Source organism: Telopea speciosissima, chromosome 6 (genome assembly GCF_018873765.1).
Source record: "Telopea speciosissima isolate NSW1024214 ecotype Mountain lineage chromosome 6, Tspe_v1, whole genome shotgun sequence".
NCBI lineage: Eukaryota > Viridiplantae > Streptophyta > Magnoliopsida > Proteales > Proteaceae > Telopea > Telopea speciosissima.
In genome coordinates this window covers 54,992,172-55,019,779 of record NC_057921.1, presented here as the reverse complement: position 1 = coordinate 55,019,779, position 27,608 = coordinate 54,992,172, and the positions used below count along the sequence as shown (strand labels likewise).

Here is a 27,608-nt window from a genome sequence, read left to right as displayed (position 1 = left end):
ATGAAAGAAAAGAAAATTTCTATTAAGTAGATGAAAAGGTACAGCTATCGTCTATCCAGGGTACATTAGTAGCCAAAGTTTGTTGTGCTAGGGACTTAAGCCGACATAACAGATAGGGGTCCGTCATATGTTTGAACAAAATGCCTAGTGAGCGATCCAAAATCTGCAGAAAGTATTCCAACACTTCTATAGGCCACGGAGAATGACATGGAGTTGGAAGAAGTCCAGGTAGCACATTGTTAGAGCACCAAACTTCTTTCAGCTTCAAACCTCTCGATTTAGCCAGTTCAAAACCGTTGAGAATAGCTAACAGTTCTGGTTCCATTTCATGGTTGCTTTTAACCCTTCTTGCATTTAACAAAATGAATTTCCCATCTAACAAAATGTCAAGAGTCCATCCGGAACAGCCTATGTTCCGTGGAATCAAGCCCTGCGCATAACAAAACAAGAAAGTCCAAAGTAGGTAAATGAAGCTTAGGATTAACATGCATATCTTGATTATTAGAAAGTACAACATTGGGCTTAATAGAGGTGGGGAATATGAAGGTCTTGCATCCAAAGTTCAATCCTCTTTAACACAGTTAGAGGATGAGGTTTAACAGCGCAGAAAATATAATTGTTCTTGGAGATCCAAATAAAATAACAAGTTATAATAAAAATGAAAAAAAACCAGACAAGAGAGCTCTGATGCAAAGACCACACAAAAGAGCAACATTCTTCTTTCATTATTTACATATGTGATCAATTGGCCGATATAATTCACATGGTTTTTTCGTTACTTTTTTGTTCTACTCTTCATTCGAATATATATTAGTTTTAAAAATATTAAGTTTGTGTTACTAATTATGATAATATATTTTACATATGCAAAAATTTTCATGAATAGGTTGTAGCCCATTTTGATATTCTACCAACAAAAAAAGTAGCCCATTTAGAATGGTGGGCTTGCATAATTGGAACAGGAATTGAATATTGAAATCGAAATCGAAATCGAAATCGAACCAAATATATTTGGATCAAAATTCGATTCTGTAAAATGGTTTGGTTCGTCTCGGTTCTAGTTTAGGAACCATTGGTTCAAATCGAAACGAATTACTCACTCGTATCGCATATGGCGTCATTATAGTTCTTAGTATTTTTCTTTTTCTTTAAACCTCTTTGCAGATTTGGGCATTCATTCATACATTTGAAAGGATTGAATTAACGAGGGAATAAAATGCCGCTGGGACTGATCTTAGGGTTGGGAAGGGCAATGCGAAGAAAGCGAACTTCATCTCTTGATATTCTGTCTTCGAAACGAGCACCTCGAGATTACTACAAGGGCAAGAACTGCAAATCTACTGGTTTCCATACCCGCAAAGGTTTTGTTTTCTTTGACAATTACTTCTTCTCTTTTCTCTTTATTTCCATTCTCTACTCGTTGATTCCCCCCCCTCCCCCAACCGTCTACCCTTTTGGATTTGCTTCCTCTGCTGCCTGGAACATTAAAATATCTTATTGGGTTTTAGAAATTTCTGTTTATGCTTGGTTGAGCTAAACTATGACCTTTAAATGAAGTTTAGTGGCTAAAAACAACCAAAATAATTGATGTCGAGATGTGCAAACCCGCTTGTGAAATCCATTCTAATACCCAAATTCACTTGTTAAAGGATTCTGTTAATACTTGAAGTACGCATGAGTTGACTGAGAATAATTTTAAGTAGGAGGAATCCACAGAATTTGTACTTCATCTCATTTAATGGTTAAAGGGAAATGGAACATAAAGTCTGAGAGACTAGGATTACTCAAAAGAAAGCGTGACACAAGTACGCAATAAAACGTTGATTAGAAAAATGAGTTAATATCAAATGCTGAATCATATAAACAAAATAAGTCCAAAATAAAATCGAAAGAAATTCAGAATATTAGTTTGTGACTTCAAAGGTGTGCTTGTGCTACACATCTAAAGAAGTTAAAATAAAACTTTAGTACATGAGGATCGATGATCCCATTTGTAACAGTTGTTAATTAAAGAAACCAAACACCAGAAAATAAGAGATGAGAAGAGAAGAGAAGGGAAGAAGGGGAACTATCCAAAGAAGAAATTTTTATGAAGATCATTCCAAACTCCTTTGGCTGTGAAGTGAAACATAACATTAGAGGCAATGATAGGATCAATAATGTTCCATAAACAGATTTTTAAAGTAGAATCTTCACCGTTCCTCATACTCAGTCACAGAAGCTGAGTCTTACACATCATAAGTAGGAGGATCATTGGTAAGATATTTCATCTTACCCTTAGCATGTATGTAAACTTGAACAGCTTGGGCCCATAGCATGTAATTAGATACCCCATTGAGCTTAATATTGGTGGTTTTAGAATTTGTGTTGATCACACAATTAAAAAGTAGTGGTAAGTGGTACCACAACAGGCAGCAGCAGAACACCACAGAATCCTATCGGCAGCAGGGAAGGAAGTAGAACACCACAGAACCCTATCGGCAGCAGGGAAGAAAAAAAAAAATACCAGAAAATTTGAGGCAGCTTAGGGTTTCTCTTGCAGTCGAAGACTCTCTCTCTCGAGGGAAATAAAGGCCCCAAAATAGATCTGCAACAGATCTAATCCAGAACTGTCGCAAGGTAACAAATAAATCTGATTTCAGAAAATCAGATCAATAAACTAGAAGAGGCATGAATCAAGTGCATCAAATGGCTTCCAGAATAAGTCTTCAATGTAGCAGCATCAGTAAGTAACTGATTGTATGAATAGAAGATCGATATCTGAAGAAGAAACCCTAGAAATTTCGAATCATAGATTGGAGAAGGTAGATCGAGATCTTCAGATCTTCATCAGCAGCAAGTAGGTAATATAAGCCCTAGTTTTATCTCTGAGTCTTTTCAAACTAAGGGCATCATGTAGCAGATATGCAGCACAGGCTGCTGCAGCCAAGAATCAAGAGAACCTTGAAGACCAGTCAAACCAGAGTTCAGTTGGATAAATCACTAGTTCGACTAGTGCTCTGTTACCATGTGACAGTTGTTAACTAAAGAAACCATACACCAGAAAATAAGAGAAGAGAAAAGAAGAAGGGGGACCATCCAGAGAAGGATCGAACTTAACTGGAAGTCCCCCCCCCCCAATGGCTTTATTTACATTGCTGAAGTGACAAGAGAAAGACTCCTTATATTAAAAGGAATCATACATAATACTGACTTACTGAAATAGAAGCTTAATAGACTTAAGACTCAGCCTAACATAACAGAACTAGGACTCAACAGATCGATATTACTGCTCAACCCTAGGATTCAATAGAGGGAAAACTCACCCTATCAAGTGTACATTATTTAACACCATTTTCTTGGGGAGGTGGGGGTATAAGGATCAACTGTACCAGAAACATAGGACAAACTTGTTAAAATTATTAAAAAATCATGGGATTGTTTGCAAGGATTCCTCTGCTTATGTAAATGCGAATAGAAGCTGCTCTTTCCACTCTATTTTGCCACCAAAAAAAAAAAAGCACAATTGTGACAACTTAAGGGAGAACTAGTAACTTGAAGTAGGTCAAGCTTCCTTGCCTCCACTTTGCTATTTTAATGCATTTAGGGACACAAGTTTATTATAGTAACCCCATATTTCTGGGCTCAAACAGATGCATGAAAACTTGCATGGTCTCTCTTATTGAACAGTATCATCTTACCAATAATCCTCTGATGGACAAATCAGAAGTTAGATACATATATAGAGTTCAAGTATGAACAACCAAACAAATTCTTTCATACATCATGAACTAAGGTTCGGAAGTACAACAATCCAAGATGTGTTTCTTGAAGGGATGCCCTTGCATTGTATAGTGAACAAAATCATAAAGGGCAGCTTCTGTTAGATTTAAATCTGCTGATGATCTTAATCAGTTGGTACGCATATGTTGTATGACAATTTGTGCCAGGAAGCCATAAAAACTGTGCTTAAACTGTAGAGAAGAGTCTTAACTTTCAAAACTATTAATAATACTATTGATTGTTTATTATGTGATACAACTCATTGCAGGTGGCTATGTTGTGGTGAGCGAGAAATTGCCGAACTATGTAGTCCCTGATTTGACCGACTTCAAGGTACTCATGTTCATATCCTCTTGAAAGCAATAGATTTTTATGTTTCATTGGAGTTGTGATAGACATGAACTGTTCTAATTTGGGCATATGATATTGAAATTCCAAAGTTTGTCGAAGTTTGATTGGACCCACAAAGTTAGGTTTTGGAATGAAATTGGACATCCATATTGTTCTCCATTGCTTCTCATATAGGGTTCTTGGTGTGAACCTGGGGTCAAAACCCCAAGGTTGGTGGCTCTAGGCCCACCCAATCTCTACAACAACAATAACAAACTAAGCCTTATCCCAACTTAATGGGGTCGGCTACATGGATCCAATCAAAGAAAGTAGGTAGAAACTGCGAAGTGAAAGAGAAGAATGGGAAATGAGATGAGAAGTGAATTTTTTTTTTTGAAAATTGACAAATGAACAAAGGAAAATACAAGAAAAGTAAAAGAGGAAAGAGGCACAACCCAACAAGTTAGGAGAAACTCAACTAAATAGGGTCTACTACAAGGATCCTTACCCTCCAATAGGCTCTATCCAAAGTCATACATGGCACGAGACCTAGACTATGCTTGTCCTTTCTCACAACTTCTCCTATGGTCATTTTAGGCCTACCCCTCGCTCTTTTAGCTCCATCAATCGGAATCATTTCATTCCTCCTTACTGGGGCATCCCTAGGCCTCTGTTGAACATGACCAAACCACCTCAGATGACTCCTTCGGAGCTTGTCATTGATCGGAGCAACTCCCAAGTCAGCTCTGATACAATCATTCCTTATTCTATCCTTCCCTGTTTTTCCACACATTCATCTTAACATCCTCATCTTTGCCACACAAAGCTTCTCAATATGACACTTCATAACTGCCCAGCATTCTACCCCATACATCATAGCCGGTCGAACTACAGTCCTATAGAACTTTCCTTTAAGCGTTAAAGGAATACATCGATCACACTGCACTCCGGACGCACCTCTCCACTTCAACCATCCCACTTTAATTCTCTGTAAGACATCATCTTCTATGTCACCTTCTTTATTTATGATTGACCCCACATATCTAAAATAGTCACTTTGTGGTATCTCTTTTTCCTTAATTCGCACCATGTTCATATCCATCATAGTGCGACTAAAATTACACATCAAATACTCCGTCTTCGTTCTACTAATCTTAAACCCTCTTGTTTCCAGGGTTGATCTCCATAGCTCTAATTTAGCGTTAATCCCTGCTTTAATCTCATCCACCAAAACGATGTCATCGGTGAAGAGCATAAACTACAGGACCTCTTCTTGAATGCTTTTGGTTAGGTCGTCCATGATAAGCGCAAAAAGATAAGGGCTTAAGGCTGATCCCTGATGGAGCCCAATCGTAATTGGGGATTCCTTACCCTGACCACCCACAGATCTCACACTAGTCACTACGTCTTCATACATTTCCTTTATTATATCCATATATTTACTTGAAATCCCTCTCTTCACAAGCACTTGATGGATTAAATCTCTAGGGACTCAGTCATTGGTTTTTTCCAGGTCAATAAATACCATATGGAGATCCTTCTTGCTATCTCTATATCTTTCCATGAGCCTCCTCAATAAGTAGATAGTTTCAGTCGTGGATCTACCAGGCATGAAGCCAAATAGGTTCACCGAGATATGGGTCTCTCTTCTCAAACGAGCTTCAATTACCTTTTCCCAAAGTTTCATGGTATGACTCATAAGCTTAATGCTTCTATAGTTATTGTAGCTTTGAATATCACCTTTATTCTTGTAGATTGGGACTAAAATGCTTCTCCTCCATTCATTTGGCATCTTCCTTGTGTTCATAATCCTGTTAAACAAATTGGTTAACCAATAAACCCCACAACTTCCAAGGGTTTTCCACACTGCTATGGGAATCTCATCTGGGCCTGGAGTCTTGCTTGGTTTCATCTTTCTTAAGGCTTCTTTAACTAATAATTCTAAAAATTCAAATCTTAAATTTAGTGATAATGCTGTGATTATTAGGAGTCAAGGCTACAAAAGGAAACAAGTAAGTGAAATAGCACGTATGAATGGAGGAGGGGTAATCTTCAACCTCCTAATGGGAGATAACCAGTGGTATACCAGCCCCTCTTTCAAATGGAGAACTCATCCGAATGGATCCCTAAAGCTCTGAAATTTTAGGCAAAGGTTGGAACATCTATGCTTCTTGAGAACAACCAGTAGCGCATCCAAAGACCAAGTGGAACAATCAGGAGATTTTCTGCAACTAGGTCCTGGCGGTAGGGAAGAGGGCAGATTTGACAATCTGGTTGAAACCCCCAACTGTGAGTCTGTGACCAGACTTAGACCCCCAAATACACAAGCTGGATCTTTTTTAATACCAGAATCACTTCCTAAAGTCTTGAACTGATCCAATGAGAATCGAAGGAAATCGTTCTCAATGTTTGGGGCTGCAAGTACTATTAGAAAGGGCTGGGGAAAAGAAAAGTAGAAAACAGAAAAGAAAGAAGGAGAAGAAGAAGAAACACAAGAAGAGAAGGGGAACCAGATCGCCGGGAAGAGGGAGGGAGAGAGTACACAATCATAAGCCATGTAGGCACGCCCAAATCAATTTTCTATTCCATGTACCATTATATCTAATAAGGAAACTAAACAAACTAGGATATAAACTTAATAAGAAAAGGGAGAGGGTTGGGCTTGCTGCTGGCTTTCCTGGATCAAGCGGCTGTGCCCAATGAAGAGGGTGGGATGGGGAGGGCAGGGGGGTCATTTCCATAGGGGGTGGGAGAGAGAGAGACAGATTCAGGCTGGGCACAGCACCAGTGTGCCCAGCCTTTACCCATAAGAAAACTACTAAAATAAGGAAACTGGACAACACAATCTAATCTCCTACATGAACACAAATATAAGATTACATGATTTTCCCGATTTAAATAAATAAAATCCTAAAATATTCTACTACCAAAGACTCAAATTTGGGCCCAGTTCTTGATTTGGGTTCACAAGTTTGAGCCGATTGAACCACAAATCTGCATCAATTCCCCTGGTGTTGAAAAAAACTTGCCCTCGAGTTTTGTAAAACGGGAGAATCAACACCACATGATCGACGTCCATCCTTGACTATATGAAATTATCGATCCAACCATGATCGGATAGTACAAAATCCATGACATGAAGATTGTTGTCGAAGTAGCAACTTGTAAATACCAAATCGACTGGTTCACCCAAAAGATCAACTGGTCTATTCTCTTCCACAAGTTGATCTTCAACGATCAGAGACGCCATCTCATCCCCCATCATGGGTAGCTGAAGGATTGGAGAAGAGAGCTTTGATTTGTGTCTGAAAAGGTGATGCTAGTCGATTGACCTACCTTTGAGGAAACTGTTATAATATTAGAATAAACAAATAAGTTAAAAAAGAGATTCGAAAGGATGGCGGCATTTGAAGGAGTTTCATCTTAAAGCGTTAGATACTCAATTTTTCTTTTCCTGTTCAGAATGAAAAGATGGTTGGCTTCACTTTGTGGCCAATTGTACTGATCGGTTTATGAAGCAAGTTCCTTTCATTTTAGTTCTATATTTGTTTCTTTCTTTTTTTTCATTTATATTTTCTTTAGTCAAGGGCCATAAAAATTTCATCAATGTATTTAAAGAAAGATAAATAGTAAAAATAGTTTATTATACAGAGAACCTTTGTGGTCAGATGATGCAGTTCAAACACTCTTAATATAAGGAGGTCTTGCTACAAAGCTTGGGTATAGACTAGGTAATGCTGTAAGTGGAAAACTGTGAAGTCATAGAAGTGATTCAAGAAAGGGAAAACACCAGTTAGCCCTGGACCAATTTTGGCTATTTGATGACCTTAATTGAAGCACGTCCAAACGCAATCCAATATGATGGATGTTCGTGTTTGGAAGCTGACCAAATAGGGATCATTTTTTGCTTAAATCCCTTGACTTCAGAGTAGTTGTGCTCACCACACCTTCCTTATACACTTGTAAAAGTATGGAATTCTTTGTCTATGAAAGGTTTCCCAACATTTGTTTGATTGCAGCACTTGACTAAGCTTTTACTGTGGATTACAGATGATGAGTTTTTTTTTTTGGGTGAGGGGGGGGGGGGGAGAACATGTGTCCCAACTTTATTTATCAAGATTCCAAGACTGTTTTTTCCACACCCTATGATCCAGATCATCATTGCCTCTCTGCTAGAGGGATCATTCAGTCTCAACTTCAACAGATGCTTCCTCTGTAATCCTAGGCATCCAGAGATTGAGAGTGCCCTCATACAGTGGAGTATAATGGGTCTCAATTTAGGTGAGTGATTTGAGTGCATCCTATGTTTGATAAAAGGGGTCCAGCCCACTGCCAACCGGATTTATGCTTCTAAGAAATGAAAGTATTACCCTACAAGAGTTAATTTTGTTTATCAAATGAATGCTTCTCCAGATGCTGTGAGATGAGCACGGACTCATTGCTGCTCGTTTGAGTAACAGAAATGATTCTGTTCCATCGAAATCCAACTGAGACCTTCAGGTGTACACGAACTTGCCCAATTTTTTTCTCCTACATGGTTTAATTTGATTGACTTCTTTTCCTTAGTGGTGGCTTTGGGTCCAATTTCTATGCTCTTTAGACAATCCAAAAGTTTGGAGTATGCAAACAGATTGAGTGATCCATCTCATCCTTTCTCGAAGTTTAAAAAAAAACAGTTCTGCCGCTTACTGTAGCAGTAGGGTTAGTTACAGGCCTTTCTTTTCCTCCTGAGCTGTTCAGCCGCAATGTCTCTTCTAGCTCTTCAATTCAACCTTCCAAAAATCTATCTGTGTTTCCCAAATTTTGAAGAAATTTCATTTGAAAAGACTCTCATGTGTCCTCACAGTTTCAGTTGCCAATTGGAGCAGTTCAGAGGGAGGGATTTAAGTTTGAAGTTTAGTACTTTCATTTTTTAAATCCTAGATCTATTTGGCAGTATGGTGCGCCCAAACCATTTGGGACACCTCAAAGGGGCAATGCATACCATTCCATTATTCACACAAACTCTTCGATTACTTATCAGCCGCCTTGCTTGAGACTCTTTTTTGGTTTTGGATGTATCATAAGGTTGAAAAATGCCCCTTCCTTACCTGCACTTAATGCTCCAAATTAATTTGATAAATCCAGGTCTGTCTTGGTGTGTCTATGATAGTAATGATGTTTCTGTGATTAGAATTGGATTTCCTAAATCAATTTCATGTCTTTATATCATATGGTCTTTTGTATGGAAGTTCATAGGGCTTTATATGCGAGAAATGTTGGATCATCCCACATCAGAGGCAAATGGATCCCAAGTTGCTTACTGCTTGGTCCTTTTCCCTACCGAGGAGAAGTAAAAGCACACATCATTAACTGTAGCTACCTCATAATTGTCTGGGATAAATCCTTGACTTCTGCACCGTTGACGAATTTTTCTCATGCCATTGATGATTTGAAACACTGTAGTTCTGTCTGTAGGTTTTCACATTAATCCTGAACATATATGTTTGGAACTGTCTTGACTGCTATTTTGGTCCTGCTCCTGCTTCAGGTTCCCTAATTTGGCTAAGGAATCCTTTTTTTTTCTGTTAGTAATTGAGACAGTTGTTGTGGTTTGCATTGCTAACCACTGTTCCACTTGCGAAACACTGTCCACCTAGGATTTGCTTCAACCTCTTCTCTGATAAATGTCATCTGCATCTTTTTATGCTATTCTGATTAGACTTGGGTGAACGGTATGCCATTTCTTTTATTTCTGCCATGCAAAACTTGCTCAATGTAGATGACCCAATAGTTAGGCAGCCTATTGAATGGACTTTTGAACTAAAGATATGTCAATATGGATTTAATAGCAATGCAGTGAAATCACCGTTAGTGGATTCAATAGCAATGTAGTGAACAGAACAATAATGGCTACAATGAAGCAGAAAAATATGCCTCATAACTTCAAATTTTGTCCAATGTCATGCTGAAGAGTGGACTCACATCTAGGCAACGTGTGCTCGGCGTAGCTGGAATGTGGACTGAGCTGCTGTCTTCCTATTATCTTAGAGGTTTGTTGCATGATATAGTGCTTGTGCTCCTGTAACCAACCATACGTTGGGGTCTGAAATTCCTTATCAGAGAAGCCTTTTATCTTATTTCTGAATATTTTAGTGTTGATCGCTGAATTGTTTTAAAATATAAAGTTCATATGTTTATCCACATGTTTTTGCAGTTACTGATCCACTCTACCCACTCTTTGTATGCAGCTCAAGCCATATGTATCTCAGTGCCCCAGAGAAGTAAAAACTGCAGATAACACAGACACTTCTGCTACATAAGCTAAAGAAGCAAATGGGAATTCGATCCCTTCTGTAGATGTTTTAGCCACTGGTGCTTGAGCTTTTTAAATTTATCCCAAAACTTGTTATGTGCACTATTTGAAAAGGGAGGGGAGGGGGGTTTGGTTACATGGATGGAATTTTGAAGGGCCATGTAGAATTTTGTTATTTAACTCTTTTTTTTAAAGCTTGAAGAATTAATGCTTACATCCGATGATTAATAATCAGATGCACTGTTACACAAAGTAACATTTTGTTTTGTTTTCTTGATTCCATGAACATTAGAGATGCCGCTGGTGAGAGTCAAAAGAATCAAAATATTGGATTGCAGTCTCAAATTTAAGGCACTTGCCATTAGCTTGAGATGGCAATCTCCATTACTCTTGTTCTGGTTTAAGACCAGTTGAGGCCCTTGTTTCTGGATGATCCATAAGCCATAGCCCCCAACATGCTATGAATCGGATCAAAAGAACTGATTACTGATTCAAAGCAGATCACTTCAGCAAACTGGAAGAATCAAGCACTGAAACTGCTTGTTATACAATGGGGTGGATACTTTTGACACTTACAGTAGAAGAAATGATGTAATGTATGTATTGCATGTATCAATTTACTAAAATTGCAAATTATTTACATGAATTTAGTTGATATTTTCTATTCTTATAAAGTGGAAAAGTTGGGAAGGTATGTTGTATATTAGATGATGAACTTAGTTAGATTGGAGCTGAGCACAGACCCAGTTCCCTTTGAATTGATGTAAAGGCGATCTTAATGCCTATTCGACGAGTAAGAAGATCAATAGAAGGTTTCTATGAAGAAATCTTAAACCTTTCTCTATTAAAAATGATGTGGGTCTGACATTAACCTCTATGGTAAAATGATAATGACTGTGTATACTTTGATCAATTTTCGCTTGGTTCATCAATGTACCAATTTCTAAGTTTCAATAAATTTAGAATTTAATTAAAAGTATCTCTCTAATCTAATGCAAATCTCCTCCTTTGTCACAAATTAACCCAGAAAAGGAAAAGGGGTCTCTTATCCTTGTTTAATGACTTTCTTTTTTTTATTGTTTCTTCTTCTTCTTCTTTTATTTTTTGTACCCACAGACACAGAAGCTGGCTCTTGGTTATGCCTCAATGCTTTCTCCTGCAAAGAATAACTTCCTTTTCGAAGCAACAAGTTAAGCAATGGGACGAAGAAGAGAAGAGGTGGTTGGAATTGGAATGCGAGGACTGGAGTTGAACGAAATAAGGATCATCAAGAGATCAATCACCCCAACATTTACTTATACACTTCACACTCGAACCTCAAGAGGGTCTTCACTGATAGCCATGAAAGCACGCTAATAATGACTACTCGAAGTTGTAGAGGGATAAGGCTGCGATCATTCTTGGATAATTAAAATTTTAAACAGCAAATAAACAACATATCAGAGTGGCGCAGCGGAAGCGTGGTGGGCCCATAACCCACAGGTCCCAGGATCGAAACCTGGCTCTGATAAATCAGAGAGGCTTCTCAAATATACCACATTTTTTTTGGCTGTATTTTCCATGGAAATTATCCATGAAAAATTCCTTTGAAAATTATCCATATCTGGCTCTGATAATAGAGAGGCTTCAAGCTCAACCCACAGTCATTTTGCCTTTCTTTCCATGAAAAATTCCTTTGAAAATTGTCCATGAAAAATCCCTTCTGTTGAAAACACTTCTATGAATTCTAATTGATATGGTTATAAGTCAACTTTTAACCCAATCTGACTTCTTTTAAACCCAATCCAGGTTTCATGACATGCTCCTTTGATAGGGGAGATGATTAGAACAAATGAGCTGAAATTTCTCCAACAAAAAAAAAAATTTAAACATCAGCATAGAAATGCTTTCATACTAAACAAAAATGAGAGGGAGATAAACTATTATTTTTCTAATTATATTCTCAAACGTAGGTCTAGGGTAAACCTTGGTGCAATGGTAAGGTTGCTCCATTGTGACCAATTGGTCATGGCTTCAAATCTATGAAAATAGTCTCTCCATGAAGCGGGGGCCTCATGCACTATGTTTTTCACCCAACAACAAAAAAAAATAATGTCATTTAGCCGTTTTAGGATTTTCAGGACTCCAGATTGAGCCCAAATTTGATCCACCTATATCCAACAACGTGATTGTGTCACAAGGAAGTCGAAACTGATTAGTATCTTTTTCTATCTTATGAATTTTCTAAAAACATCTTGACTACTAAGGAATTGGGATTAAAGACGTAGAACCTTGTATAAGAGAGTAAGATAGTAATGTACATTAATTTCGTTTTTTTTTTTTTGTGTCTCAGTCATAAAGTATTGTCCAAATCATAAATTTTCATTCTCTTTAGCATCATGGCTATTACTATCTATTGTTTGTGGTTAGCTAGGAATCATGTTTTTATTCAACAAGGAGTCTCTAAACCCCTATCAAATAATGACATGCATCTCAAATTGGGTCAAGGACACTTGCATATTTTACCAACAACTGTCTAGTACAGTTGGCATACTCACCAGGAGCGGGTGTAAATGAATAGCCGAAATCCGTTTTCGATTCTGTGTCCGTATCTGTTTAGCACTATCCGAATCCGTCTGAAAGCTAAACGGATGCGGATATGGATAGGCTATTGCTATTCGAAAAGCTATATTTACACGTAAATGGATAAAATATCTGATCCATGTCTGTGTCCGTATCCGTTTAGTATTATCCGAATCCGTCCGAAAGCTAATCGGATGCGGATGCAGATATAGCACTATCCGAGCCGAATCCGATCCGTTTACACCCCTACCAGGAGGTCTCGAGTTCGAGTCTCTTGACGGGTACCAATCATTATTTTTAAGAATGGACAGCAATCATTATTTTAAAGAATGCTTTTGTATCAGCATTTATAAATTATCATTATATAGATCCACAGGAAAAGCAGAGGCAAGGAGGCTACTACAAGGAGTGTCTGGAGCAAATTAAGTCATTATGGCCATGAGAATGTTTTGCTAGTCTATTAGATATTAATTCTGTTTTGAAGTCTATTAAATTTGTAATTAAGTAGAGGGAAGTAATACGTGTAGCTCATAGGTTAGCTATTAAGGCATGAACTAACAAGCTTAGAGGTCTATGTATTGAGAACCTCATGGATGTGTTATTTTGTTTCTAATGATATATTCTCTCTCTTTCCATCAAACAAAATAGGATTTCAAAAACTAGGAAACCAATTGCAAAATGGGAATTAATTCACTATTGTAATCCTAGGTGAAAGTAAGAAAATGGATAATAATGAATAGGGAGGGGGCTCGTTCCTTTGAAGGCATTGTGGATCCTGTGTCAATGGGAACGTGTTCAGAAGTATTAACACGGTGAGATTTTAGCCTTTTATGGGGGGTGGGTTGGATATTTTGTGCCCCTCTGTGTCTGGTTGAGGATTCGATCATGCTGGTTTTCAGGGTTCTTTTTCTCTATTGAATAATTGGTGAGACATCATAGGTTACATGATTGTTACTTGCAAAGAAATTAGAGGGCTCGGACGCTCTCAGTGCAGCAAAGCACAAACATCGTGTACTGAAAAACTGATGAGACGTCATAGGTTACATGATTGTTACCTGAAAAGAAATCAGAGGGCTTGTGCTCTCAATGCAACAAGGCACAAGCAACGTGTAGGTCTGTAGCATGGTTCTAAGTATTAGTATTGTATCGCCATATCGGGCGATACGATCCTGTTTTGCTAGTCAACGATACCGATACCATGCCGATACCGTATAGGTAGCACGGTATAGACAAGGGGTAAAATAGTCAGAAAACTCATTTCAAAGGAAATTCAGGGATATTTTTATCCGATACAGCCGATCCCAGTTGATACCGTATCGATATCGTATCGATTTTGCAGGTTACTGATACCCGTTTTGATACCGTGCACTAAAACCATGGTCTGTAGCGAATTTCAGAATAGTAGAACAACCGAACAAAATAGGTAAAGGAAAGCTTAGAGAAGCAATGAACGACAGAGGAACCACAGGTGGAACTACAGAACAAAACGAAAGAGTGGAAGGAAAGATTCAGTTTAGTTTTGTGCTTCGTGTTAGCTTCGATTCAAGTTTACATCGTATCCAGTACAATTCAAAGTTTCAAACCAACGGTTTTCATCTTATAATTGAAACCTAAATTAACTGAATTATTTTTGTTCGTTTTTAATGGGATGGTTTTGATTCTAGTTTTTAGTTCCGGTTTTGAATTGACACCCTTAGACTGGCTTAGATGTGCATTGCATGTCTTTATATATTAAATATGGGAGAAGGTTCTCTAAGCTAGTGGCGTAAAGGAGTGCATCAAAGAGGTAACATAAGAGGGCAGTGAGATATTTGCATGTGAAACGGATAGAGACTGGGAGGGAATAGATTTTTGTCCATTAGTGTTGGGTTTCTCTCCCGCCTCTCCCACAATAGAGACAAAGATGTCACTTCAGGGGGGTGAGGAAAGGGATAGATACATGGGAACATCGAACACTGGTGTAAGCCACACTTCATGTTGGGTAATTGTATTACAATTCTTTATAAACAATTGAAATAACACAAATTGTAATACAATAGCATAAGCAGTAGAAATCAGGCTATAGTTATCTTGACCTTTGGCTGAAATAAGATGATCAAAACTTGAGTTTGATGTAGAGTCACACCTGCAATAACTTGAACAAGCTTGAGGTTGAGTCACACTTGAGATGCTGCCTTTAAGGTAATTGATGCCTCCTACTGTCAAGGATTGTACTGCACCACTACCCCAAGATAAAACAACCTCCAACTAGAAAGATGAAGCAGTTCTTTTAGTCCCTTAAAGGAGCCAAAAGCTTCAGCACAATAAACCTCTAACATACTTAGAAGAAAAGAAGGAAAGAGAAATAAGACTTTTGTGACTGCAAAGTATGGACATAGATATGTATCAAGATGTGTATTTTACAATATATTTGGTTGGGTTTATATAGGCCCAAAACCAATTCTTGCACATCCTTGAAATTCCCAAGAATAACCATCCACTTATGACCAATTTAATTGAAGAATGAGATTTATGGACATGAATTAGAAATCAAATCTTAATTCATGGTCATTCTCCCACTATGGATCATGAAAGACCTTAAAATCCATTTATTCCCCACTAAATACCATAAAAGACCTTAAAACCCCATAAATGACCATTCTCCACTAAAGAAGATAAAATGCCTTAAAACCCCATAAAGAGAAAGACATGCCTATGACCATGAATTAAAAAATTAATCTCATTTAACATCCTTAACCCACCTTCCCACTCATGGTAGTGACCATGAATGGACTTTAGGGTACCCATAGAATAATGTTACAACCCTTTGGAATTACTTCCTTGATCACATGGGTCCCACACCATAACAAAGTAATCAAATCCTTTTTAAACTTAAAATAAAATAAAATATATTTTATATCTAACACTTCTAGACAGAAAAAATTTCTCATCTACTATTAAAGGCAAGAGATTGCTGTCTAGTTGTGTAACCCCTACGCTAGTACAGGAGCCAAATGAGAGAACACACGTGGGCCTCAACATGGATAGGATTTTAGATTTCATTGAGGTTGTCATGGTAATTTTATGCATTCCTATCTTTAGGAACAGGAACCATACAACCAGGTAATATTCTTTTTTGTATTAAATAAGGGACAATGTTCTTTATTTGGGAGGGTAGGGTGTCTAACGGACCTAGCTCCTATTTTTACTGTTGTTTATCGGGGTTGGACGCTCTCCTGCCATGGCTGGACAGAATCATTTTCCGTGTCTAACTGGCTATCTCTTTCCTCCCCTCTTTCTGAAATGATTCCTTTACCCATAGTAATGATTTCTTTTCAGGGGCAGTGGTTGGGTGTTTTCTACAGGTATAGGTTACACTATCGGACAGGAAACATTTTCCTGTTAAATAAGAATGATTCCTCTGGACGGGGATCTATTTGAAAATCTTATGATGCCAATCTCACGATCAGAATTAACAGTCCACACAAATGCTAAAACTGATGGGCAGATGTGATTTCCATTTGCAAAACTTGGGTCACCCGTCTCCGTGTCCCGGTAAATGGTTCTTACCCGCCTCATCATGGTGTATTTTATGGCCTCGCTCTACTGTAGAACACCTCACCTATAAAGCTTCATTACACCCTATTTCCCTCTTAGGTCGTCGTCTTCCCAGCTTCTGCAGTTCTCTTCTCGCGGAATCAGAAGGGATAAAGCGACTGAGCCATGGTTCACGTCAGTTTCTACAGAAACTGTAAGCTCTGTTCTTTCTATACTTTTCAATTATAGCATGTCGGATATCGATCTCTTTCGTTAACGGAACAACGGATACGAATTTTCAATTGAAAGACTGTTTTAAGCTTCGGATCTCTCAAAGTTTGTGTTCAGACTTCAGACTTACATGCTAATTCATGTTTTGATCTGATCTGTTGCTCTTACTGTTAATTTTAGGTTTATTTAGCATCATTTTCTGATTACCGTGTTTAGTGCCTTTTGTTTTTTGTTTGTTTTGGTTAGGGTTTTAGGAGAGCAAGTTAGTTTAGTTCAAAAGCTGTTTGCGTAGATTATTAGCATGAATATTGTAATTTGTTTTACATTCTTCTTTTCCAAAGTCTGTATTGATTCAGTTTACTCTTTTTTGTTCTCGAGCATCTTTTTCTCTTGTGGTGTTTTGGTTGATGTAAAACCCTAGTTTTTGGATTGCTTCAGATGGCAAGACCTTTAAGAAGCCTCGCCGTCCGTACGAGAAGGAGCGATTGGACGCTGAGTTGAAGCTCGTCGGTGAGTATGGGCTCCGATGTAAGAGGGAGTTGTGGAGGGTTCAGTATGCTTTGAGCCGTATCCGTAATGCTGCGAGAGAGCTTCTCACTCTTGATGAGAAGAACTCACGTCGGATCTTTGAGGGTGAAGCTCTTCTTCGTAGGATGAACAGGTACGGGCTTCTGGATGAGAGCCAGAACAAGCTTGATTATGTCTTGGCGCTGACTGTGGAGAACTTCCTTGAGCGTCGTCTCCAGACTCTTGTGTTCAAGTCGGGTATGGCCAAATCAATCCACCATGCTAGAGTGCTTATCAGGCAGAGGCATATCAGGTATAAACTTTATAATTTTCCATAAAGAAAGGGTTAAACAGCCTTTTGCTATAGAGAAATTTTAGAGTCAGCTGAAGCTAAAATAGACGATCACCTATAATATGGCCTTATCCTTTGATTTCCGCCAAATAAAATCAGTTGCAAAAATAAGTGTTAAACTGCTGAACTCACCTCTAACACCTTAAAAAAAAAGACCTTTTAGTTTAGATTGGAAAGAGCTATCACTCGCCCGCCTTACAAATAGGAAATAGGAAAGTTGAGTGGATAGAGATTCCCCTCCCCACCTTAGAAGTAGGAAATCCGAAAGATCCCACCCACCAAGTTGGCAATGGAATTTTTTTGGGGGGGGGGGGAGAAACTAAAGAAGGCAATTGGCCATGTCACCAACCTTATATCTCTATGCATTCATGTTCAGGAGACAACAACAACAACAATAAACTCAGCCTTGTCCCAACTTAATGTGCCCTCGAAATGGCTTTATATGAGGTCATACTTGGTGCAAGAACTAGACTATGCATGTCCTTCCTCACAACTTCTCTTATGGTTATTTTAGGCCGCCCCCATCTCTTTTAGCTCCTTCAATCGGGATCATATCACTCCTCCTTACTGGGGTGTCCTTAGGCCTCCGTTGAACATGACTATACCACCTCAAACGACTCTCCTAGAGCTTGTCATTGATCGAAGTAAGTCCCAAGTCAGCCCTAATACGATCATTCCTTATGTTATCCTACCTAGTTTTTCCGCACATCCATCTTCATCTTTGCTACACATGGCTTCTCATTTCAACATCCTCATCTCATGTTCAAAAGAGATTGGGATAATTAAAATGTTTGTTGAGATATATATTTGAATAAGGCTCAGTGTTGTTGTTGAGATATATATTTGAATAAGAAAGTAAGAAAAATAGGTCATACTCTTGATATGGGGTTTAAGATTTTCTGATGAAAAATAGATGTAGTCATTGTTTCTTTGGTCTATGATCAACTAGGGATGGGAGGACTTGAGTCCAGCATCAACAAAAGAAGGGAAGGGCAGGTGGTTGAGACACTATAGTCTGATTTCGCAAGAGTACGAAGCTTAAACTTAAATGACCCTTTTTCTTGTGGGAGGCTGAAAGTTGGGCTTTTCCAAGGGCAGCGGGTGGGAAAAGAAAAATATGGTGTATAAGGTAGGGCCAAGGAAGGTAGAATGGCTATTAGGAGCAAGGTGTTAAGTTTTGGTTTCAAGGCTGGATTAGACCTTGGCCGAAACCGAGATAGTTGAAACCTAGAATTTTTTGGGCCAAAATTGAAACCTAGGTTTCAAGGCTGGTTTTGACCCTGGCTGAAACCGAGATAGTTGAAACCTAGGATTATTTGGGCCAAAATTTATACCTAGGTTTCCCTAGAAGATTGCTTTTTGTCTTCTTTTTTTTTTTGTGATGTTATTTTTACCATTTTACACGTATTCCATGAATTAGTTGCACCCAAAAAAAAAAAAAAAAACCCCTAAAATGGTAGTTGTGGTTTGGAACTAAGTTTGCTAGTGTACGCTGAATGTTGTTGTACACTATAGCCCTATTATAAACAATGGCTACATATAAGTTAGCTACTAGAAATGTAAAAAATGCACTTGAAACAATCAAAACATGCATTAGGTTAGGGAAATACTAGCATGCAACATTCTGATGTAGAATCATCACCAAATAGGGCTTATTTCTTTAGAAATAGGCCTAGGGTTGGGTTATATACATGTTGGGCCTTTGTTCCCAAGGGTTTTTTATGTATTTGGCCACTTTAATGAGCCTAAACTAGGGGTATATAGGTTGCATACGGGATTTACCCAGTACTTAGTTTATTTTCCTGTTTTTAGATTGAACCGGTTTAGAATTGGTTGTACCCAATTGGTTCAATTGGTCTAATTTAAGTGAAGTGTTCCTATTGGTTAATAGGTCCTTATATCCTATTGGCTAATATGAAATTTTCTTTTAAATTAGTTATTTTAAGTTAGATATCTTTTAACTTAAGTTAGTTGGGTTAAATAGGTCTTTTACTGTTTTAAATTAGTTAAGTTAGATTAAATCTCTTCCTTCCACGATTTTTGAAGGAAAAGACTTTAAATTGTACTAGGACTTGGCATAAAGCCATCTTATTAATATAGTAAATCGTGGAGGGCTCCCACACATTGAAATTTGAATTAAAAGACTGTTTTCTGCTGCTGGCCGACGGCTGCTGCTGTTGTTCTGCTCCTTTGAGTGTGCATCCTTGTGGATTTCAAGGTGGAAAGGGTGGGTGGATTCCTGCGACTCCTTACGCCGTGACGGCTGGGTGGATCTCTCTCTGAAGGTGGTTTCATCCTTCATCATTCAAGCTGCTGCCGGTGGATTCTAGTGGTGAGTTTGAGTTTAATTTCTGTTTTTTATCATTCCTTCTCCTTCCCCATGCGATCCCTTTATTTTTTGTTTTAATTTCATAAACCCTAGTGTTCTAAATTCAGTCCAGCCATATCCTATCAGCCAAGTCCCTCCAAACTTCAGACACAACATCACTACATCAACCCCTCCATTCGACCTAGCCTGCTGCCTCCTCTTCCATAGCTAAACCCTAATTCCCCTTCATCTCCACTAAACCCTAAATAGTCAAAACCTGTTCTGACCTAATTAGCCATTCAATTCAGTTCATATTACAGTCGAACCTTCCCCTTACTGTTTAGAAAACTCGACCTCAGTCCCAGCCCTTAGATCCCACTCAAAACCCTAGTTTTGCTAATTTGGGAAAAAATCATTAACTTCAAGCTCCAATCATGCAAATCCAAGCTGTAGAAGGGTTGAATGTGTATGAGAATGCAAAAGAGTGTGATCAATAAAGTGATTTGGGCAAAAAATTAAAGTTTTTTGGCAAAACCCCCTTCATAGTGTCGAAACTTGTCGAAATAGATAGGTTTCAATCAACTTCAGTGAAAATATAACAATGGTTTGACCATGTTTCGTTCGAAACTAGTGGAAAACTGAACCAACCCTGTTTCGACCCAAGGTTTTTTCTCGAGTGGCTATAAAACCGGGATATCTTGGTCTTGGTTGAAACTCTATGTTTCGACCAAAACTAAGAACTATGACTATTGGCAAGACTAAATGCCTCGATAAATGGGCGAAGAAAGAATACCTAAGCTTCAAGCAACTCTATATATATATTTTTAATCTTACACCCTATTGTTAGAGCAGGTCTATTTTTCTTACTTTTTTATTGAATTATAAATCTCAGCAAATGTTTTTATTATCCACATCTCCCTTGAACATGAATGCATGAAGTTATAAAGCTCATGACATTGCTGATTACCTTCTCTCCTTTTTTATTTAATTATTTTTGGCAACGTGGAAGTGTCCCTATGCTTTACTACTTCTAAGATAGGAAGGGTTATCTTGATCCACTCTAAACTTTTCTATTTTAAAATTGCGGGGTGGGGGGTTGTGATTTATCTCGTTCCACTCTAAATTTTCTTTTGTTAAGGAAGTTTAGTGCAGCCATTTGAGGCTTCTTTTTGCAATTGATTGTGTTTGATGGTAATCTGAGGATAATGGCCAATCAATGGTTGAGGACTATCGGTAAGATCATAAGATTTTAGCTTGAGCTCTCTCCAACAGTTCTTTTTGCCATAATGCTTTTTGTTGTATGCCATAACTGTATTTTTGGTAGTTATTCTCGTATTGATTATTATTTCTCTAATATGTTATAAACAATACTCTTGAGTATCTTGAAGAGGCAAGAGTTTGAAGCTAATACCTCACTTTAAGTTTTGATAACATATAAATGGTTTAATTCAACTGTCCATTTTTAGGACTTGAACCAATAGGGAGTCAAATGTTCAGTGATGAAAAAGATATATTATAATGACTGCAAATATTATCCATGCTCCATTGCAACCTAGTGGTCATGGATTCGATTTGGGAAACAGTCTCCGCAAAGCGGGGGTAATGCTGTATACGTTATGACTCCTCCAGACTCCACAGTGGCAGGAGTCTCATGCACTGGGTATACCCTTTTTTAAAGAGTATCCTTTTAACTTTTAGTGTTGGCTCTGATCATTTTGACAAAGGTATAAGTGAACACTGCTTGAAAAGGTCCAATATATGCTAGTAGATGTAACAATGTATATCTACTGGAGTTGGCCAAACAATTCTTTCATGAATATCTTTCTTGAGTTTATCTCAATGCCATTTGTCAAAAATCGAAAACATGCAAATATTGAGTGCATAGTTGTCACGGCGGCATGGCGGTCCAAGGCGGTTGAGGCCTGTCTAAGCGCTTAGGCGGTAAAGGTGGTCTAGTCACTCTAGTGTTAGTTTTCCCCCTCCCTCCCCCCCCAAAAAAAAAAAAAAAAAAAACAATCAAGACATATCAATATGTTATATCATTAAAAATTAAATTTAAGCCACTACAAACTACGGAGTACAGAGAAGAAGAAGAAGAAGGTAAGAACTAAGAACTAAGAAGCAGAATTGATTAATTGAACCATCGAAGAGGGAGAAGCAGCAGGCTGTAGCAGACTAGCAGGCGTTAAAATAAAAAAAAAAAAAATAACAGAGAAGCAGGCTGTAACAATGGAGTTAACATTAAAAAAAAGAAAAAACCAGAGAGAGAGAAGCAGCAGGCTGTAGCAGACTAGTAGGCATCAAAATAAAATAAAAAAGCAGAGAAGCAGGGCCTGTAACATGCGTTAACATAAAAAGTAAAAAAAAAAAGAGAGAGAAGCAGCAGGCGTTTAAAAAAAAAAGAGCAGCCGGCAAAACACTCAAACAGAGAAGAAGAGTAGGGAACTAGGGGCTTATCTTGCCAGAAGAGTCACGTTTCAGTTGGTGGAAGTGGAACCGGAAGAGTAGAGATGCTGTGTTGGGGGAAGCAGTAGCAGACTAGCAGCCAGCGGTCGTTAAAATAAAAAAATAAAAAAAAAAACAAAAAAGGGAAAACAGAGTTACAGAGATTAGAGAAGTAGAAGAAGAAGAAGAAGAAGATTAGGGGAGTAGAGACTAGAGACTTATCGGAACTAGAAGAGAAGATGAGTCGAGTCTTTGTTGCCACTTGCCGGAACTGGAGGAGTTCAAGACTCGAAGAGTTGCAGGAGACAAAGAGTTGAAGGAGACGAAGGAGACGAAGGCTTTAGAGTAAATTTAGGTTTTCACTTTTTTGTTTATACTTTTAGATAGATTTTTAACTTTTAAGTATTTAACATTTTAAAACTAAATAATCCCATGTAGCAGTGTACATTAGACTCTTTATACACAAACCAATAAAAAGCAAGCAAAAAGAATAAAAAAACAGAACATGAAAAAATAAAAATAAAATAACCTAAGTCATGGATGGCGGTCGCTCAGCCCATATGGCGCACCAAGGCGTCGCTTTGACCGCCTTGGCGACGCCTATATGGTCAGAGCGACCGACATCCATGACTCATGGAAAGCGTAGCATTGCCTAGCCTATAGAATACCGCCAGGACGCCTAAGCGCCGCCTAGGCGACGCCTTGACAAAAGAAACGCGTTTCTGTTTCTTTTTTCATCTTTGCCTCGTGCCTTTCGTAGGCCTATTGTAGGTGTCTTGTGGCTTTCATTGAATAACTCATGAAGTCATGAGCTTAGATGTACCTTTTCTCATGAGATTGGTATTGATTAGGACATAAAAATCATATTGTTCTGCGTATTATGTCTCTCTGATTTATGTGCCTTTGCTTTCCATGTACATTTTTGTTTTCTACTTGGCTGATGATAGATGCTGTATCTTTAATAGGTGATACATTTGGTGTTCAGATGGCTATATTGTAATATTCAAATGGTTAAGGTCATGGTTTAAGTTCACAGTATTGGATCCAGGATCTGTAACCCCAGAAATTGAGACGGGATCGGATATGGATCAGTGTATCGGCACGGTACCGGATGTCTTGACCTTGATTTTCTTAAAAACTGGTCTTTTGACATTTTTACTCTTGGTCCATACCGTTACACTGATACGGTATCGGCCTCAGCCAATACAGATCCAGATTGGCCAATCCCAAACTTAATACCTAAAACCCTGGTTAAGGTGTCTTAGGCCTGCATGATAACACTTTTATTTCTGGGCCATGTTTCTATTCCAAAAATAACTTTTTGTATTTCTATTACTGGGCCAAATTTCTTGCCAAAAAAACGTGTTTGGTAACATAGTAAATTCTATTTCTGGGCCACAAAAGAAACAGAAATGCATTTGTCAGGCGTAGTAATTCTTGTTTCTTGAACTTGTAACAAATTTTCAAAATGCATTGAATACCTAAAAATTTGGTGGAGGCGGTGGTGGAGGTGGTGGAGTCTCGCGGAGATGAGAGCTGTGGAGATAGGTCAAACACCCCCATCCCCTTATTTCTGGAATAGAGAAGTTCCAAATTGGAGCTTCTTTTTTTTTCTATTTCTCAGCTACTTTTTGTCCTGATTCATTACGAGGAACAAAAAAAATGAACTGATGTTAACAAACAGATTTCTATTCTTTTTTGGTTCTTAGGAACAGAAAAACAGGGAATAGAGAAACAGAAGTGTTATCATGCAGACCCTTATCTTCAGCCTCTCCCCTTGCCAAAAAAAAAAGAGGTCTAGGTGTCCTATGTTTCTTGATTGTGTAATTGTCACAATCACAATCCTGAAAATGATGTTCCACCGTCCTTTTCAATATATCTGTCTGCAATAAAGATTTGGCTTTTGATGCCAATTTTCATACTGGGAATATTCTGAAAATTAAACTGAGCATTTACATTATTATATAGGGAGAAAGACGCCATCCAGTCATGTGCTGTGGCGTGACACAGCCAGATGCGAAATGACCGCTCTGCCCCCATGGAAAGGCAGGGGTATTCCTGACTATTATATATTGAGATTCATAACGGGTTTCTCACATATTATTATATGGTTATATGTTATAGGCCTGGTGTGTTGTTGTTCCATGTTCAGAATCTGAAGCTATTGACGCTCATACCTGAAATTTGTAATTAGAATTGGTGATCCTATTTTAGTTTTTGCATAACCTTTGAATTGCTTATCTGACACACTGAATATTTTGTCTTCTATAATGTGTTGTTCTGTTAGAATTGGCATTTACTCATTGTTGATATTTTAATTCCCCAAATTTCCTGTTTCTTTCCCCACCGACTTCTTTGAGCATGGTTTTCTGTTGGTTTTTCAGTGTGCCATACCATTTTTATATCTAGGAGCTACTGTAGTACTTCGCATTATCTTTCTATTCAGTTTGTTAATCTTGAATTTTCTTTGGGAAGCAGTTTTCTGTACGGGAGTGTGGCTTACGCCAGCACTCCGATGTGTCTATCTCTCTCCTCCTTAAAACAAGGGGGCAGAGGTGGTGTCTTTTCACATGGGAAGGAGAGAGAGACTCATGGGAGTGCTGGCATAGGCCACACTCCTGGACAGAGATCTTTTTTCAATTTTCTTTTTATATCTAGTGTGGTAAGGAAATTGATCAACGTTCTTAATTTCTATCCTCCCAATCTGTCAGGCTCGTTGAACTTGTAGGATCAAGTTTCTCAGTCTTGGTCATATAATTTCTTTATGGTCACTTTCAATTCATTCGATATGAGACATAATTACCACACACACGCCCCCCCCCCCCCCCAAGGGGAAGATTACTTTTTTTTCTTTATAATGTCAATGTCTTGAAAATATTCATGCCTTTGATGTGGCATTCTACATTTTTCTGGACAGGGTTGGAAGGCAGGTTGTCAACATTCCCTCTTTCATGGTGAGGGTCGACTCACAGAAACATATTGATTTCTCACTCACCAGTCCTCTGGGAGGTGGACGCCCGGGAAGAGTGAAGCGAAAGAACTTGAAGGCAGCTGCCAAGAAGGCTTCTGGTGGGGATGGAGAGGAAGAGGATGAGGATTAAACATTTAGTTTGAACATAGTTTCTTGATGATAATAATAGAAATATTGGTCTCCAGTTATTTGTTAGCGATCTCACTTTTAGTTGTAGTTGGTTGGTATTAGTTTAAGAACTCCCCATTGAGGTTTAGAAGTTTGTTTTGGCTGGCTGCGTGATGTTTCGTATTTCGATTAGTATTTTGATAAGTACTCAAAACTCTGTAGGTTCCATGTGTTTGTAGCAAGTCGTTCTTAACTAATTTTTGAAGAATTGAGTTTCTTTTTCTATTGTGCACACCCAGAGGACCCATAGTCTGTCTTTCCTATTGCAAATCCACCATATCAGTTTCATAATACATGCAATGTTCTCGGGTCTGAAATGGAATCATTCTTACAAAGATTCGTCGTTTTTTGGGATCTTTATCACCTCCAGTTTCCTACCAGTTCTTCTAACAAGGGGGGTTTGGAATGTCCACCCTACCCCTTGCCCAAACATTCTGTTTGGGTGGGGTCCACAGCCCCCTATTAGAGGAATTGGGGAATGGGGAATTGGGCCGGGCAGCGAACTGGAGGAGATAATTTTTCCCTTTTTTGATGTATATAAATTTTGGGAAAAATGTTTCAAATAATTATTTATTATTAGGAAAAAAGAACGTTGTCTAGTTGCGTGGAGTTTATGCCTAGGCACAAGAGCAGATGAAATTATCACCCTTCTCTTCGTAAAATAAAAAATCTCATCCATGTTGATACTTATGCATGTGTTCTCATTTGCCCCTACATTGGTGCAAGGGTTATGCAATCAAGTAGTGATCTCTTACCCTTATTGTTATTGGGGAAGAAGAGCATTGTCCAGTCGCCTGGCCCCGACACCTACGTGGGGACCAATGAGGGGATGCACAGGGCATCGATTAGGAGGATTTTTCTCTTTGTAGGGGGTGGGGCAATCATTTTAGAGGGGCTGGGGAAAAAGAACGTTACTTAATCGTGTGGCCTCTGTGCCCAGACATAAAAGCACATGAAATTACCACCTCATCCCTATAAAATAAAAATCTCATTCATGTACAAAGACAATGCGATTGAATTATGATCTTTTGCCCTTATTATTATTTGTTCTTTCTTGAAAAAATAAATAAAATATTACAATGTGAGATGAGTAGGAAATGCCTTAAGCTCTGAGAACCCTGCTTCATAAATTTTTCCACTTGAAGTATTTAAGGATTAAAAAGAAAGAAATTGCAAAGGGAGTTCGAGTACAACATCTCTTGTTTGTAGTTTATGAAGGAAAATTATCCTTTCCAATTTCTTAAAGTATGTCATTGCGGCAGTGCTAAGTGGAGATATCGACACTTGATAGTTGTCACGTTCAATTCTCTATCAATGATTTTGGACCATTAGATGCGACAGTTATTAGGTGTCAACATCTCCACCTAGCACCATCGTACTGTCACACTTTAGGAATTGAAGATGATAACAAGAATAGGGTTGTCAAAGTTAATTTAGCGTCAACAACAATATTCTCCTCATCCATGACATCATCCTATATAGTCAAAGTCAATGTTCAACGACAATGTTCCCTCAATGATACATCACTCTTCATGGTCAAAGTCATTTCAGAGGTCAACGACTATGCTCTCCTCAACATGCCCCATATGTGAAAGGAAAAGAGGAGGTCACAATATACAACGGCTCATACTATGTGAACCGATGCAAAGTGTGTTTGGTTCTGATCCCCAGACCCGATGGGGTCCACAAGCACGCATCCAAATGGTGTCAAAAGCTATTCATACTTATTTGTTTTTAGTTAAAAGGTAGCTTTTAGTATTAAGATAAATAGTAACAGATTACATTCTTAAATAAGCCTTAATCAAATCAGAAAGCGCCGCTGGTAGATCATCCAAATTACAATAGAAAATCTGGTCAGCATATGTAAACCCAGCCAGGTAATCTGCACAACAATTAACCTCCCTAACATGATAAATGAAAGTGCAACTACGAAATGAATCACGCAAATCACGAATTTCCTCCACTAACCACAGAACAGCCTAAGGCACCTTGTAAGCACCAACAATCATCTGCACAGCAACCTGAGAGTCCGACCGAACCTGTATCTGAGGCAACCTATACAGCTTTGCTCTCTGCAAACCACTTCGAATAGCATATAACTCCACATAGACAATATTAGTCTCTGCTATACCACCTACAAGCGCAAATATCGGCTGCCCCA

At 38.4% G+C, this 27,608-nt stretch overlaps 2 protein-coding genes and 1 non-coding gene across 3 annotated transcripts; all 3 read left to right on the top strand.

Moving 5' to 3' along the window:
- Positions 1-1,147: 1,147 nt before the first annotated feature.
- On the top strand, positions 1,148-16,328 carry LOC122663835 (39S ribosomal protein L41-A, mitochondrial-like). Its single transcript, XM_043859485.1, has 6 exons — positions 1,148-1,361; positions 4,031-4,095; positions 10,323-10,485; positions 10,526-10,556; positions 14,462-14,470; positions 16,317-16,328. Exons 1-3 carry the CDS (start codon positions 1,217-1,219, stop codon positions 10,392-10,394), a joined length of 282 nt encoding a protein of 93 aa, XP_043715420.1. The 5' UTR covers positions 1,148-1,216; the 3' UTR covers positions 10,395-10,485; positions 10,526-10,556; positions 14,462-14,470; positions 16,317-16,328.
- Positions 11,826-11,897, top strand: TRNAM-CAU. Its single transcript has one exon. It is a non-coding gene; the product is annotated as a tRNA-Met (tRNA).
- Positions 16,329-16,520: 192 nt separating the features above from the next.
- On the top strand, positions 16,521-25,543 carry LOC122665074 (40S ribosomal protein S9-2-like). The gene is made up of 3 exons (XM_043861134.1): positions 16,521-16,679; positions 17,135-17,516; positions 25,226-25,543. The coding sequence occupies exons 1-3, from the start codon at positions 16,652-16,654 to the stop codon at positions 25,407-25,409; spliced, it is 594 nt and encodes a 197-aa protein (XP_043717069.1). The 5' UTR covers positions 16,521-16,651; the 3' UTR covers positions 25,410-25,543.
- The last annotated feature ends 2,065 nt before the right edge of the window (positions 25,544-27,608 follow it).